The 15,231-nt window shown below is 48.4% G+C and overlaps 1 protein-coding gene across 1 annotated transcript in view; it reads right to left on the reverse strand.

Annotated features, from left to right (window-relative positions):
- Positions 1 to 14,777, reverse strand: part of TMEM132B (transmembrane protein 132B) — a 360,998-nt gene extending 346,221 nt beyond the window's left edge. The window contains exon 1 of the mRNA XM_084648700.1: positions 14,637 to 14,777. Coding sequence (XP_084504826.1) covers positions 14,637 to 14,718 — 82 coding nt within the window. The 5' untranslated portion in view covers positions 14,719 to 14,777. The remainder of the gene's footprint in view (positions 1 to 14,636) is intronic.
- Between the last annotated feature and the right edge of the window lie 454 nt (positions 14,778 to 15,231).

Here is a 15,231-nt window from a genome sequence, read left to right on the forward strand (position 1 = left end):
ACTCCAAGATTACAGCAAGCAGACTCAAAAGGCATGAAAGCAATCTCTGAACAAAGCTAAACGCAATGTTAAGACTCCAGAGTACATACTTACCCACCCATTTCTTAGCAAGCCATGTGAATAGGCTTGCAGCCTAAGTATCCTGACTTGTCCGTATCTTCAGCTGACTTTCTGATATATGGGTCAATACTTGTTTATCTGACGAAACATGTCAACTCATTTTTCTTCAGCTTTCAGAGATACCTTTTAAAACAGCCATTTACTTTAACCCTAAATCATCTGCCTATGCCTGTCTTCACTCAGAGAGAGGAAGCCCAGCAGAGTAAGACGCAGGTAATTCCCCTTGATCTGAAAGCTCACTTTCTAAATCAAATCAATTTTTCCTAACTTAATTTGTCTAATCGAAATCACTGACCCATGCAGTGTTCTCACAATCCTTTGACAAGAGCTGCACCAATTGAAGCAAGGCTAAAACGCTTCAGCCAGACCAATTCGTGGAACTCTTTAGAGGAATTCTTTCGTTGCTGTAATTAATTTTTTAAGTGCCTCAGTGGGATGCTCCGAATTCAAACCCAGGCCAGGGAGTAATGATTATGCTAATGGAAAAAGCTGTGCAGTAAATAATTGTGTGTGTGCTGCTGAAAGAGATCGTTTCCAACGGAGAGCTGATGCCACATTTTGTAGATAACCACTTACATGAGAACGTTCCCAGTACCGAAGCCTGACACAGTGATTCCCAGACACTAGTGTGCTTATACCTCTCTTGCCATGGGACCTTCAGGCTTCCCCCTCCCTACTTCACTTGTGAGTCCGTACTGGATTTACAGCTCTGACATCCTTCTCTCATTCAGCCATGTGCACTTGAAGTCCTCATGGACCTACAGGGCATTTTAGAGCATACACGGAACCACCCAGCTCCACGGGCCTGATCCTGCAGGGGTTGACTGTCTCTTGAAAGACACTGAGCACCCTCAACTCCCATTGACTTCAGCAGAAGTTAAGAGCACGCTGTACCTCCCGAGGGGTTGCGGGATCAGGGCACTCTCTGGTAATCCTGTACAATTGCCTCAAAAAGATTGCAAGCCATAGGCCAAGATGCAGACGTGATCTCTAATTTTAGATGCCCAGAAGTGAGACATCCAAGATCCCAATTCTCCACTGCCATGGAGACCTCTGCACAGTGGCTATCTAGAAAAAGGGCATGACAGTATTTCTAATGCACTTTGAGATCTACAGGGGAGAAGCATTAAATAAGAGCTAGGTGGTGGTATTGGTCTAGCTCTGCCCAGTGGATTTAGGAGGGGAAAGTGTCTCAACTTCAGATGACATTAACATTTATATGACTTGTTTTTAACGGAGATGAGTTTTCTGGCCCAAATTCACTGACGCTAACAAATTTCAATGGATTCCTTTCAAATGAAATACAATCAGTGAATAAGGGCATATCATTTTGGTTATATAGAAAAAAAAAGGAAGAAACCTTTTTATATTAATTCCAGTGGCTGCCAGAGATGAACAAATAATAATGCTGATAACGAATATACTCCATTATTGCAAAACAGGGCAGAGAACGTCTTAGTGCAAGATGATGTTTTTAGAGATAGTGTGACTCTACCTTCCTCCTTTTGGTTCTTGATGAGCCACAGAGCATGCTTTCACCGTGTTCAACTAAATTCCCGTGTCCTTTATTGTACAGATAACTTACAACTGTCATATATTTATCCACCTGCACAGAACTCATTTTTCTAGCCACTGTCCGGCCACCATTTAAATAGTTCCTTTTGTTACCGACTCTTCCATCAGCTAATGCAAGGATCTAAAGGGTGTAAGCACTGAAGAGGAAGAGGAATAGCTTAGGGTCATCCAAGGGACAGAGCTAGAAATCATGGAATGCAACTGAGGGAAGGGGAAATTTAGGCTGAATATCAGGGAGGTCTAATAGACTGTGAAATGGTCTGCCAAAGGACACAGTAGACGCCTCATTCCTGGAGTCATTTAAAAATGGACTAAACAATCCCGCATTGTGGGAGGGGATGGAAAAGATGACTTAATGGGTCTTTTCCATCTCTTATTCCTATGATTCTGTGCAACTGATGCATGCGGGTAGCTGAGTGTCCCGTGCTAAAAAAGATGAGAGCGCAGAGAAGCCCATGATGTGTCTCGGTCTGCATGGCCACAGAGCTGCTGCTATTAGATCAAACTTTTTAGACCCTGGATTTCAACTTCTATAATTAAACTAAAATCTAGTTCACTAAATGTACACACACATTTTCTTCTTTCTTTCCCCCATTAAGCAATGAAAGAATTTAATAGGACTTTGCTCTTCGATGCGGTCTTCCGCCCAAGGGCTTTACAAACACCTGTGACACTTACACTCACCACCCTGTGAGCTGGGACAGCAGCAGCATTCCCATTTTACCGCTGGAGAACTGAAGAACAGACACACTCACTGCCCGATTCCCAGAGCTGCTGAGCACCCAGTGACTTGATGAATGTTACCAAAGAAGTTCGTGGCAGAAGCAAGAATACAATCCAAATCTCCCAACTCATACTTCTGTGATTAAAGCACCAGACCATCCTTTCTCCCTTTAAGGTTACTGTGGGGTTCTTCTCTTCTCTGAATCAAAAATGTCACTCCTGAGTGAGTAGCAAACAGACTGTTTCTCTTTGGCAGCCACAACTGCTGTGTTTCCGGTGTGTTCAAGGATTCCCTGCCCTAGAGTCTATGGATTCTGCCTGTATCTTTCTATAGGAAGTTCTGGGTACCACATTTCTTCCTTTCAAAGCAGCACATTCCATTAAATGTAATTACTCCCCACCCCTACCCCATTGCAATCATGCAGCCGCCAAACTAACTGATAGCAGGTCCTAAACAAAGATACACATTAAGCATGTGTGTCATTCATGAGAGTGGTGGGGTCTGGAGTCCAACTAAGAGTCTGCTAAATAACATAAAATGGTTCTTTTTTCCAACTTGGGAAATTCTTTATGAAAGATGTCCAAGTCTCCTTTTTGACAAGGCAATGCCTGGATCCTGCCGGTGTCCTGACATCTAACGTTGCACATAAAATGCATAAACAACATAAATGCTGTTGCTTCCACTGCTCTCCCGATCAGAGAAACTAGATTAAAATCATCTGCTGGCAGGTTTATTACATGGCCGGCAAGAAGATAAGGGTACCATGCACCATACCTCTGCACTTAACAAGAGATGAATCTCTGCTTTGCCATCTGTTTTTCAAATGTTTCCATATTAACAAAAGAGACCAAAGATGTAGGCAGGCACCTTTAACGGAATCATCAAAAGGATCTTGATTTCTTTCTTTGGTAAGAAGAAGGACTTTTCTTCCTGCAAAAAAAAATATTATCTTCCACAGGCAAACTCTTCACAGAGTTCCCTTAGAGGTGGTGAGATTTCCCTAACACACTACCCGCAACTTAGCACCAGGCTGAGACAGTGGTTCAATACTAGGGAGTATCTGTCCTGTGAGCGGTAAGGGACCAACTCAAATAAGCAAGCGCTACTCACTCCACAGGCTGGGGGAGAGCCCTTAAGATCCCAGGGCCCTTTTCGCAGGAGTAGGGATTTTAGACTCAAAGTCTTAACTAGACTCTGATTTAGGTCATTACATTGGTCTGTTTAAATTCCCCAGTGGTTTCAATTGTATTCTTCTTCCCTTCCCATTCTGAATAGCTTTGTAGCATTGCCGTTTGTTGTTAAATATATATATATATTTTCTAACTTCGGTACTTATTACCATAACGTCTGGAGGTCTCGCATTCTTTACTGTATCCAGCTTCACAGCATTTAAGGCCAGAAGGGACCATTAAATCATCTAGTGGCATCTAATTTTCATCCAGATAGTTAATCCTTCAACACCCATGTGAGGCAGGGTTACTGTGAATTCTATGGAACCCATTTTTCAGGTGGGGAAGTGAGGCCCAGAGAGACGAAGGGCTTAGATCTACCCAGGGACTTTGGCATCTAATTGACACCTGAGGTGCCACAGATCCTCAAAACCTTAGCTCAGCTACTTAACCGTGCAGGTACCTAAATCCCCTTGGCCCCAAAGTTTCTATCAGTGGGCAGGCACAAAACTGCTTAAGTCCTGACAACCCCAAGCTCCTTGGCAGCCTAGCTGATGCCCAAGTCTCCAGAGGCGCTCTGGCCATTGCCTTGCTTATCTCACCTGAGGGGCCTGAGCCCGCGCGTGTTCTCAGAGCATGCCTATTGGGCTGGGCCTTACACAAGAGAAAGCCAGCAGTGACCAGATCAGCAATGTGCTTTGCTGGGGCTGGGACATGTGCATGTCCCAGACTACCCAACTGCCTAGTGGTTAGGGCACTGCCCCAGGTTGTAAGACACCAGTTTTCAAATCCCTGCTCTGCCTGATTTCAAACGGGGACATGAAACCAGGATGCCTGCATCCCAGGGGAGCTCCCAGGCTCCCACACTGTTAAGCATTCTGGGTGCAGGGGGGTCTCCATCTGTCATGTTGATCCTGTGTCTGCTTCATATAAATATTCACTGGCCCAGACAGAAAGACTGACTCTGTAACCAGGTGGTCGGGGCACTTCTTGGGACGTGGGAGACTGGAGTTCAAGTCCCTGAACCAAATTACTGGGTGGGCTATTGGCCATCATTGCATGGGGGTCACTCTCTCCTCTCGAGAAAGGGCTGGCCCGGGTCAGCCCTACCTCCAGGAGAGGCGTCATAGCTGCGACTCCCAAATAGAGTTAGGGACTCTATTTGGGACTCCCAAATAAAATACCGTAGAGGGGTGGGGCCTGAGCCCCCACCTTCTCCTCAGCATTTCCTACTGGCTGCCTTAGGCCACTCCCTGCTCAGCTTGCTGGTTTCTGAGAATCCCATTTGTAGGCACCTACCTGTCCCCATGCCTTGTACAGGGAACCGAGGGGCCTAACTCAGGGCTGAGAATTCTACTAGGTGGCAGGGCACCTAAAAATTAGGCACTGCAAATTCCTTTGGGGATCTAGCCCTAAGCGACTTGCCCACAGCCACATCAGGAGCCTGCGGCAGCATCAGGGAAGTGAACTCAAGTTTCCCCAACTCACAGAGTAGCACCCTAACCACCAGATCTCTCTTTGGTTGCTGTTTTCCATCCCAGTGGTGGGGGAAGTGATCACCCAGAGAGAATCTGCAAAGCAATTTGAGAGGAGCACAGCTGTACAAATAGAAGATATTGGAAACGGCATATAAAAAAACCCATATGCAGTAGGCTCTGGCCTAGTGGAAGACTGTGATGTTTGCTCCTGGCATACGTACCTCCCTCCCTTCCATGAGGACAGAACTAAGCGAAACGTGTTCCCCAAGCTTGGCACAATGTTGTTGGTTTTTTTCCTTCTTCTTCTTCTGGTGAAAAATCTGATGCCACACTTCGCTCCTGTCTTTGCCTGAAGTGGCGAGAGACCGTGAGGGTGTAAATCAACTCTTTTAAAATGATCTTAAACGACAGGCAAATTGATCAAGTGGTAAGTCTCAGCTGCTTTTGCACTTGAACAAACTGGTTTTCTGTGAAAAACAGTGTCTACACTGCCGTTCAATAACATCACTCCTGAAATATGCATACCTGCCTTCATTTCATCACCAAAGTTTGGAAGAAAAGCAGTTTAAAATACACACACAAAATCTGGAGTACCTCATAAATTAATGAAGTTTTCCCAGCTCTAACACCCACCTGTGTAACCAAAGAACAATTGAAAGCCTGTTGTAAGAGTATTTTTGGATTATCATCATCATCACCAACATATATATTGCCCTTGTGCCTAGAAGCCAGCCAGGTCAGGATCCCAATAGGCTCGGTACCGTGCAAACGTATAGCCCCTTCCCCAAAGATCTTACTCTGAATATATCACAGTGGTCACTCTCCAGGGTAGGCAGGGCAGCCGATCGTACAGCAATCTGAGCCACATAAGGACCTAGACAGAGTCAGATACAGTGTGCCCTTTACCCACTGCTGTAACTCGCCTAGGAGGACATCTCTGCATGTCAGTTTTGCCTCTTTGCTTTCAGATGTCGACAGCCTCCACTGAGGGACCATTTGGGAAAATTCCTGACAATGTGGAACAGAAGCATCTTCCACTACCTAAAAAGCACCGAGGGACATAAACAAGTGGTAATTCTCACTGAAAAGCCTTAAAGTGAGAATATTTGAAGGCTGTACTTGGAGAGTGTTTATGTGCGATAATCACATTCCAAGGCACCAGCAGAGCAATTGTCAAAGGTGAGTGCTAGCTTTCTGTTAAAAAAATTCCAGCCACTGCCTGTCATTAAAAGCATCAAGTGTCTGATGAAATTTTAAGGGGCCTGATTTTAATCTCCCTTAACTATCCATTCCAGCAGAGTTGGTCCACACTTACATTCGTATGAGAGAGCAGAATGAGGCCCACTATCATTGGTAAATTAGAAAGTGAAGAACAGGCAAGCACAGACTCTGATCTCAGTTACGCCACTATGTAAACAACTCATGACAGAGGAGTTAGTCCGGATTTACAACTAGTGTAACCAAGAAAAGAATGTGGCTTATTAAACAATAAGTATGGCAAAGTCACAGGCATGCATCTCTCTGGAAAACATGGTCCACTGAGTGGCTGATAAGTAACAGATTAAGATTTTTAAACCAACAAGGTTTAAACAAAAAGGAATAGGGTTTTACAGAACACATGAGACCAATTTTTCATAGCTGGCTGGCTATGCTGCACTTCCTGAATATGCATGGCTCCTTCACGCATGCCAAATGCACAGTTACGTGAACAAAATGAGTATCTTTGCACATAGACAGATAACTTTGCACGTACCCATCTGAAGATGTCAGTACCATTCTGTGCCCAGTACTGCTTCCACTGAGAGCTTTACAATTGACATCAGTGGGAGCAGCTTGATGAATTAATGCAGTCTGAAGCTATATGTATCTGTACCCACAGTCACCCCACCCTGTGAGCAACCCCGTTCAACAACCTGGGGCAACAATCAGCAAGCAAGTCCTTAGCAGCATCATGGTGTCTTTGGCAGGCACATGTCTAGGGAGCTAGAGCATGGGACAGGAGGCACAAAGGTGAAATCCTGGCCCCACTGAAGTCAATGAGAGACTTCAGCAGAGCCAGGATTTCACCTAACATCTCCATGCAGATGACACGCTGGGGATCTGAGGTCTGGACACCCTGCTTCTCCCATGGGAAAGCAAATCCTGCCACCATGAGGTCCCAAAATATCAATTTGGAGGGAACTCCGTAAGTGGAACCTCAGGGAGTTTTCCCCTCCCCCGTGCCCTCTTCCCGCAGTGATTCCTGTAGCGGGGCCAGTCTAGCCCTATATGGGTCCATTATAAAGAATAAGCAGCACCTACTGTGTTAATGCCAGTTTAGTCACTGGGACAGCAGTGTTTCGAGTGAGTGTCTCGAAGCCTGGATCATGCCCAGTAGTAAAATACACCAAAACTAATTGTACTGTATGGATTTTTGTATGTAACTATTTTGGAGTGGAAACCTAAAGAAAGACGATCGATCAGCTGAAAAGTCTGATTTCAGTGAACGGAGCTTTGAGACCAAGCTTGACAAATTGAAGAAAATGATCAAAAATTGAAACACGCTGAATGATTTTCTAGTGTTTGAAATATACAAAATCAGGGTGGCGTGTCAGTGACTGAAGAATATTGAGCAAGGACAGGACTGTACTCTCGCTGGACCAGATTCTGATTTCAGTAACAATGCCATAAATCCAGAGTAATTCCATTTATTTCAGTGGAGCTACACCAGATTTACACTGGTGTGATGTGCAATCAGAGTGTTTGAAATATATTCCTTTAGTGGGACTTTCAGCAGGAGGCAGCATATGATTCTACACGCACACATAAAGCTCCATTGTGAAAAGTAACCTTATTAGATGAAATATTTAAATCTAACGGATGCTGTACTAACCTGTAAACATAATCTGCATTTTTAAACTTCTTGTGTGATCACATTTTAGAAATTTCTTGTACAATGGATACTCTGGGTTTTTAGTGTCAAAGATGGCTCTGCATAAAAATGCTGCCATATTCTGTAGCTAGAGTAATAGGCAGGTAGATACACACATATATAATCCCCCTCCACCTCTTCCATTCCAAGCACTTTTTTGCACGCAAGGATCTTCCTGGCCTGCGTACATTTTACAGCCATTAAGGCAGTAAATTCATTAAACCAAAAGTGAGTAAGCTCGGGAAGACCCAGTCCCGAGCTCTTCACGGCTCACCCAACAAGCAGACAATAGCACTGATGCCCGCTCACCTGCACAGAAGGAGACAGTACCTCCTGTTGATCAAAAGTGACCACTGCAACCAGTTCAGAAATACCTGGAGGGATTCGAAAGAGAGTCCCATTCAGCTCTTCCTACCTGCAAGGAGGCTAATTGCAATGCCTTAAGGATGGGAAGGGTTACAGGTGGAATCAGGCAGGCATGTGAAAAGTCGGGCAACTCATCCAGGTCATCCACAGGATACCTAGTCACATAACCTTAGAGACAGTTTCACTGCTGCCAGGCCGAGCCCCGGCAACAGACCAAGGACCACTACCCAGGAAGATACACTCCAGAGCAGGGCATATGGGGCCGCTAGCAGCCAAGTGTGCGCACCCTGCTTGAAGCCCCATGCACTCCAGTTATTGTGTCACCAGAGACAGGGGAATGATCTCTCCACTGGATCCTCACAAAGTGATTTGAGCAACACACTGGAGAACAAACAAGTCGAGTCCACTTCAGAAAGCCGTCCAGAACACGGTGATGAGAACACAGAGCAGAACAACTGGTCCGAGACACAGAGATGCCCACAGAGCTGTCTGAATAAAGCCCCAGGTTGCCATGGCTCTGGGGGTATAAAATAGATGAAATGGTCGGGGTGAAACAGTAATGTACCACGGACGATTCCTGAAAGGCGCTTGTTAAAATGCGACCACCTTGCAGACGGAAAGCTTGGGAAGATTTCCCTGCCTTTCACTGTTCCTCACCTCTCTGGTCCACAAGCAAATGCACTCAAAGCCTATCAGGTGATGAGCAAACGTGTTGTGGGAGTTTGTGAGCAGGGTGTGAACTCCAGCTGTTTTACTGCACACCCTGTATTTCATTCACAGTGACCCCCTTCTAACGGGCTGGGTTTAGTAGCAGTGAGCAATAACACTAAAATTAGCATTTTCTCTCTCAAGGTTGGCTGCTCCTAGGGCTTCCCTGAAAAGACCATGCCATCCTAGACCTCAGCTCTTGCACCCAGAAAGACACTTGGATCCCTTGATACCTGTTCTGTTCATTCCCTTTGAAGCACCTGGCATTGGCCGTTGCCGGACCATCGGTCTGACCCAGTATGGCCAGTCTTATGTTCCCTTTCACCAAGACCCATGCACCCTTACATCCAGAGGAGAGTTAATGTACGCACCTGCTAATGAATCAGGAAGAAATAACCAGCATATCCCTGCAGGATTCCAACACTGCTAAAGTGTAGGTCAACAGAAGCTGCTGCCACCCTGTTGAGCTACTGGTTGCATGGGAGGCAGCATTCCCCCTGAAGAGAAAGCAATGAGCCTATCCTGCCAGTCCCATCATTCCCCCTTAAACCTCCTCATTAGGCCTTCACCTGTATCCTTGAGGCCAATGGAGACTATAAGTAGAATAAAGCCTGCAAGATCTGGTCCTTACTAATGACAACTTCCATGCTCCCAAATGAGTGACTGCCTAAGCCAGTGATACTCAGACTGCGGCTCTTGAGCACATGAGTCCCTCTAATGTGTCTCCTGTGGCTCTTTGCAACACAATATTAAACCACTGTGTGATTTAATTATTAACTAATCTAAGTTATTAACCAATCAGAATGCTTTTACTGTGTTATTAACCAACAGTAGTTGATAAAATACTTGGTCAGGCATTTTGCTGGGAGAATTTTTATATATATATATATACACACACACACATATACATACACACACTCTTTATATAAAACTAAATATTTAAATATGATATATAGTACTATAGTATATTAAAAATGAATTCACATGACTGTGGCTCTTTTGAATAATGTTAATCGCTAATTTGACTCCTGAACCACTGAGGTCTGAGCATCACTGGGCTACACTAGGCTCATTAGAAGTGAGGAGAGGAACAGAAAAACAGGAAGGGGAACCACGTTGTGGCTGAAATTCAATAAATTTGTGCACTGCTCCCCATCTTATAGCTGGCAAGGGTAAAAGGCGAAGAGAGTGGACAAACAGATTTCCCTCAAGGAAACATATTGCATTCTCTCCTCGTTATAACTAGAGGGGAGATGTGGAATATTCTCATTACCTAGAAGTAAAGAGGAGCTGCCAGATGCTTTGAGTAAGATCATTTTAAAATATTCTCCCTATTATGGGTAAACATCAAAGTGTTTGGAAGTTTATTTAAGCAAAAGGACCCAAACCTCAGCAGTACAGGATCTGAACCTCTTGGCTCTGCAGAACCAGGGCTGGCAGTCTCAGACTGAGAGGCTTGCGCATCAAATTCCCTTTGGCTTCTGCTTCTAAGCAGGTCAGGAATGTGCACAAAGTCCACTTTCTTGTAGCCCTTTGGCATTTCACCTTCTGCTTCTACACAGAACCAGCTGATGCAGACGCAAAGATACCCATCGGATATAATGAAGGCTGGGGCGGAGTTCTGAATATTTCCAAGCCTCACAGAAAATTTGAACTTCAGGTGAAGTTTTGTGATGCCCAGAAAGTGCAGCTCACAGACCATAGACTGTCCTGTCATCTACAACCCATGGCCGATGGGCATGACACAGGCCAGCTCTAGTGTGCAGCTAGCCAAGGTGAACAGGTGCACTAGATTAGACAGGCCAAAGAGAAGAGTGGGACTGTGAGGTTTCAGAGTAGCAGCTGTGTTAGTCTGTATCCGTAAAAAGAGCAGGAGGACTTGTGGCACCTTAGAGACTAACCAATTGATTTGAGCATGAGCTTTCGTGAGCTACAGCTCAGTTCATCGGACGCATACAGTGGAAAATACAGTGGGGAGATTTTATATACACAGAGAACATGAAACAATAGGTGTTACCATACAGACTGTAACCCATTGTTTCATGTTCTCTGTGTATATAAAATCTCCCCACTATATTTTCCACTGTATGCGTCCGATGAACTGAGCTGTAGCTCACGAAAGCTCATGCTCAAATCAATTGGTTAGTCTCTAAGGTGCCACAAGTCCTCCTGCTCTTTTTACGGACTGTGAGGTGTTCACCAAACACCAGCCTGAACTGGAACTGCACTGCTCCTTTCCAAAGGCCACAGAGTAGTTTGAAGAGCAGAGGTAGAACGTTACAGAAGTCGGCTAAGATGGTACATTTCCAGCAACAAAGCGGGTTTTCATATGTATAAAAGAGTCAGGAAGGAGAGTGAGTTTGGGGGGGAAGGGGGGCAGAGGGTGAGAAAACCTGGATTTGTGCTGGAAGTGGCCCAACTTGATTATCATACACATTGTAAGGAGAGTGATCACTTTAGATAAGCTATTAGCAGCAGGAGAGTGGGATGGGAGGAGGTATTGTTTCATGGTCTCTGTGTATATAATGTCTTCTGCAGTTTCCACAGTACGCATCCGATGAAGTGAGCTGTAGCTCACGAAAGCTTATGCTCAAATAAATTGGTTAGTCTCTAAGGTGCCACAAGTCCTCCTTTTCTTTTTGCGAATACAGACTAACAAGGCTGCTACTCTGAAAGAAAGGAGATGCACATTACAATGAGTAAGAAAAAAACCCCACTCCATTGCTACTACTGTAGAGACAGGCAGCAGCAGTGGGTTTCAACCTGTGGTCCGTGGACCCCTGTGGGTCCGCAGACGATATATAAGATTTCCAAAAGGATCCACACCTCTATTTGAAATTTTTTAAAGAGTCCACAAATGCAAACCACTGGTCTCCCGCTCTAACTCTAATGAAATCAACCGCTGGGTCTTACTCCGGCAATTAATATTTCAAAGAGTCAAAAGCTTGCAAAGGACTATTGCATGTAACAAACACAATGACACTGCCCAGGCGTCCCCCACCCCGGCTATGTCTGTTGACTGGGGTGGGGGGATGTTAAGCTTTGGCAAGCAGAGAGTCCCAGGTCTGTTTTCTCACGTCCCCCAGGGCGAGCTGATCAAACACTTTTGCTCGCCTTGCTGGGGAGAGAAATGTAATTTGTACCTCGCTATCTGTGAATTGGCAGCCGGACTGGGGATTAGGGAAAGTTTCCCCCAACTGATTCTCCCAGGACAGGCTCCGCGGTGGCGCAGAGAGGAAGGTTTAAGTGCAGAGATGCGGAGAGGGACCCAATGCCATGGAGAAGACTGCCGAGCTTTCCTGTCCTCCAGGGCTATGGGGTTCGACTTCTGCCTGCCCCTTCCTCTTCTTTCCCCCCGGGAAGGCGCATATCCAGGAGGGCTGAAAGCTGACTCCCTTCGCAGTTACGAGCATTTTCCCATTCTCTGCACCCATAACTCAAGGGTCCTTATTGAAATCTGTCCTGTTTGCATACAAAGACTCCTTGTGTCCCAGGTCATAGTGGTAACTGGGCTTCTACATTCACATCATAAGGCTCACTCATATTTAATCTGAAATCCTTCAATAACTAAACATTCAGCGCGAGTGTTTCCAAGCAAAATGCCTGCAACCCAGAGTGACAGCCGTGCGGCTCAATGGTCAATAAAAATAGAAGAACTACCGCGCTATTTCGGCACCGGCGCATCTACATTCAACTTGTTTTTAACTACCATTATTTCGTACTAAACCGCTGTGCGGGACCCCACGCCCCCAGTGGCGAGTTCAGCTGTTCCAGGAGAAGGTCCTTCGAGACTTCTGCAAGAGCCTGGGATGGGATGTTCGCCCCAAAGCCACCAAGAGGCAATCTGACCCCTTCTCCAGATCGGAGGGGGGACCCAAAATAAAACGCTGCTCTCACGCTCGATTGCAAACCATAATGCAGGGATATTATATAGTTTAAAGTCGGTTGCTTTCAAAACATGAATTAATTGGCTCCTCTGCTATTGACCTGAAACCCTGCAAGATGCTCAGATCCGCAGGGGAGACGCTCAGAGCCCTCAACTCCCCACTCAGGTAAGCTTGCAGGATCAGAGCCTAAATATGCTAGCAAATATGCTACCGGTGGGTCGAGGCTTTAGTCTTGCAAGAGTAGTCCCCCTGGGCTCAGTGGGGCATCAGTTGTTTTAAAGCAGAACCCCCATTGTCTGCAAAGATACATGAATGCGGGCCCACGGGGACTAGTCCGCTTGAGTTAAAGCCAGGCTTTGTGGGATGGGGGACCTTTCTTTTCCAGCGATTCCTGAACCCTTGTTGCTCTTTATCAAGCCAAGAAAAGCAGGCAACACCCTGCCTCCTGGCCAATCTCCTTACAGCCAGGAAAGGTGGCACTAGCATCAGGTCACCTACGAGTTTTAAATTCCTGGGATTTCTTTCTCTGCGACAACGGGGAGAGTGTCCGGTGAGCATTTCCCACCAGGGAGTCTTCACCGAGCGCGCAGCGACCCCCCCCCAGGTACAGTCGGGATCTTTACGCTTCTGCTCACTCGCTTTTCGCTAACTCTGCCCTTGCCCCAGAGCGGTGACATCAGTAACTTTCCCCAGGATTTCTTGTAAACACACAGCGGTCTGTGTTTCCCTCCAGAAGGTTGCAAAGCCCTCGGGATTCGGGGCTGTCCCTGCCGCTCGGTGGGAGGATGCCGGGGCCCCACCGCCAGTGGGATTGGCAAGCCTGGGGCTGGCAGCCCGGGAGAAATCCAGCCGGCTTCATGCTACCTGCGACCCCACCCCTCACATCTCCCCACCGCTGGCGGAGGCAGTGCCAGACCCTCAATTTGCCAGCCCTCCTCCAGCCGTGCCGCCTTGGGTGTCCCGCAGCTCGCCAGAGGGGAGGGGAGGCGGGAAAGCGTTCCCGTGCCCCGAGGGGGAGGCAGGGGTGGGAGAGAAGGCGACAGAGCCCAGCAGGTGGGTGGAAAACCCTCCCACCGCCTTCCCGACTGGGAAAGCTGGAGCGAGCTTTGCCAGGGGTCGGGCAGGGCTTGGGTGGGTGGGGGGGGAGGTCGCCCCCCCCCGGGACCTGAACGAGGGCTGCTATTTCGGGCACCCCCCCCCCAAGGAAAATGAACCCCAGGACCGTAGTGGGGGAGAGGGGCCAGCCCAGGAAGGGACTGTCACACCAATGGACAGTGTGGGAGGAGCTGCCCCCCCCCGCCCCAGGGTGAGAGATCCGGGCCCCCCCCAGCCTCCTCAGTCCCCTGCGGACAGTTCGCAGCCGCGGGGGGGGGCGGGGGGGGGTGATTCCGCCTTAAGTTTATTTGCGTCACTTCGCTTTGCCCTGCTCGTCCCCCTCCAGCGCCGCGAGCCGGGGGACGGAGGCGCCCGGCGAAGGTCACGCGTGGGAACGGACACGCCAGCCAGCCCCATCCTCCCCGGGGCACACGGGACACCCCGGCCCCGCCGCGCGCGCGCACCCCCCCCCCCGCACATGCCCCACGCGTGTCCAGCCCGCAGCCTCCGCGCGCGGGGGGGGGCCCACACGTGAAACCCCCGCCACAACAACGAGGAAAAACTTCGCGGGTTTTTTTTTGTTTGTATTTTTTGTTTTTTTACCTTCGCACAGCAGGGCGGCCAGCGCCAACGCCAACGCGGGGCACCTGGGCACCATCCTCTCTGCTCCATCCCCAGCAGTCATGGTGCGGAGTTATTCGCAAGGGGAGGGGGGTGTGGCGGATTGAGGGGGGGGGGTCTGAGTAAACAGATCCCCCTCCCCCCCCTTGTGGTTAAACCCCCCCCCCAAAAAAAAAAACCCCTAAAGAAGCGGCTCCGGCCCGCCAGCGATGACCACAGCCCCCGGGAAAGCCGAGCCCCCTGGGGCAGGGCCGGGGCGCAGCAGCCCGTCCTCCCGGGCGCACGGCGGCTGGCCCCGCGGTCTCCGCTCCTCCCAGCGCCGCGGGGAACCCTCGCCCATCCCCGGGCGCCGCGGGTGCTTGCAAATCCTCCCCGGCGGCCGGGCTCCACCCCGGCGGCTGGTCCCCGGCGCGTCCCGCCCCCCCCCCCCCCCAGCCCCAGCCTGCGGCCGGAGCCCAGCCCGGGCGGCTGCGGCGCTTCAGCCGGGGACCGCCCGTCTCACCTCCGAGCGGGGCGCATCTGCGAGCGGCGCCAGGATCCCCCCCCAACTCCCCCCAACTCCCGGGCTACAGCGCGG

Source organism: Lepidochelys olivacea (genome assembly GCF_965140295.1).
Source record: "Lepidochelys olivacea isolate rLepOli2 genome assembly, chromosome: 15".
Lineage (NCBI taxonomy): Eukaryota > Metazoa > Chordata > Testudines > Cheloniidae > Lepidochelys > Lepidochelys olivacea.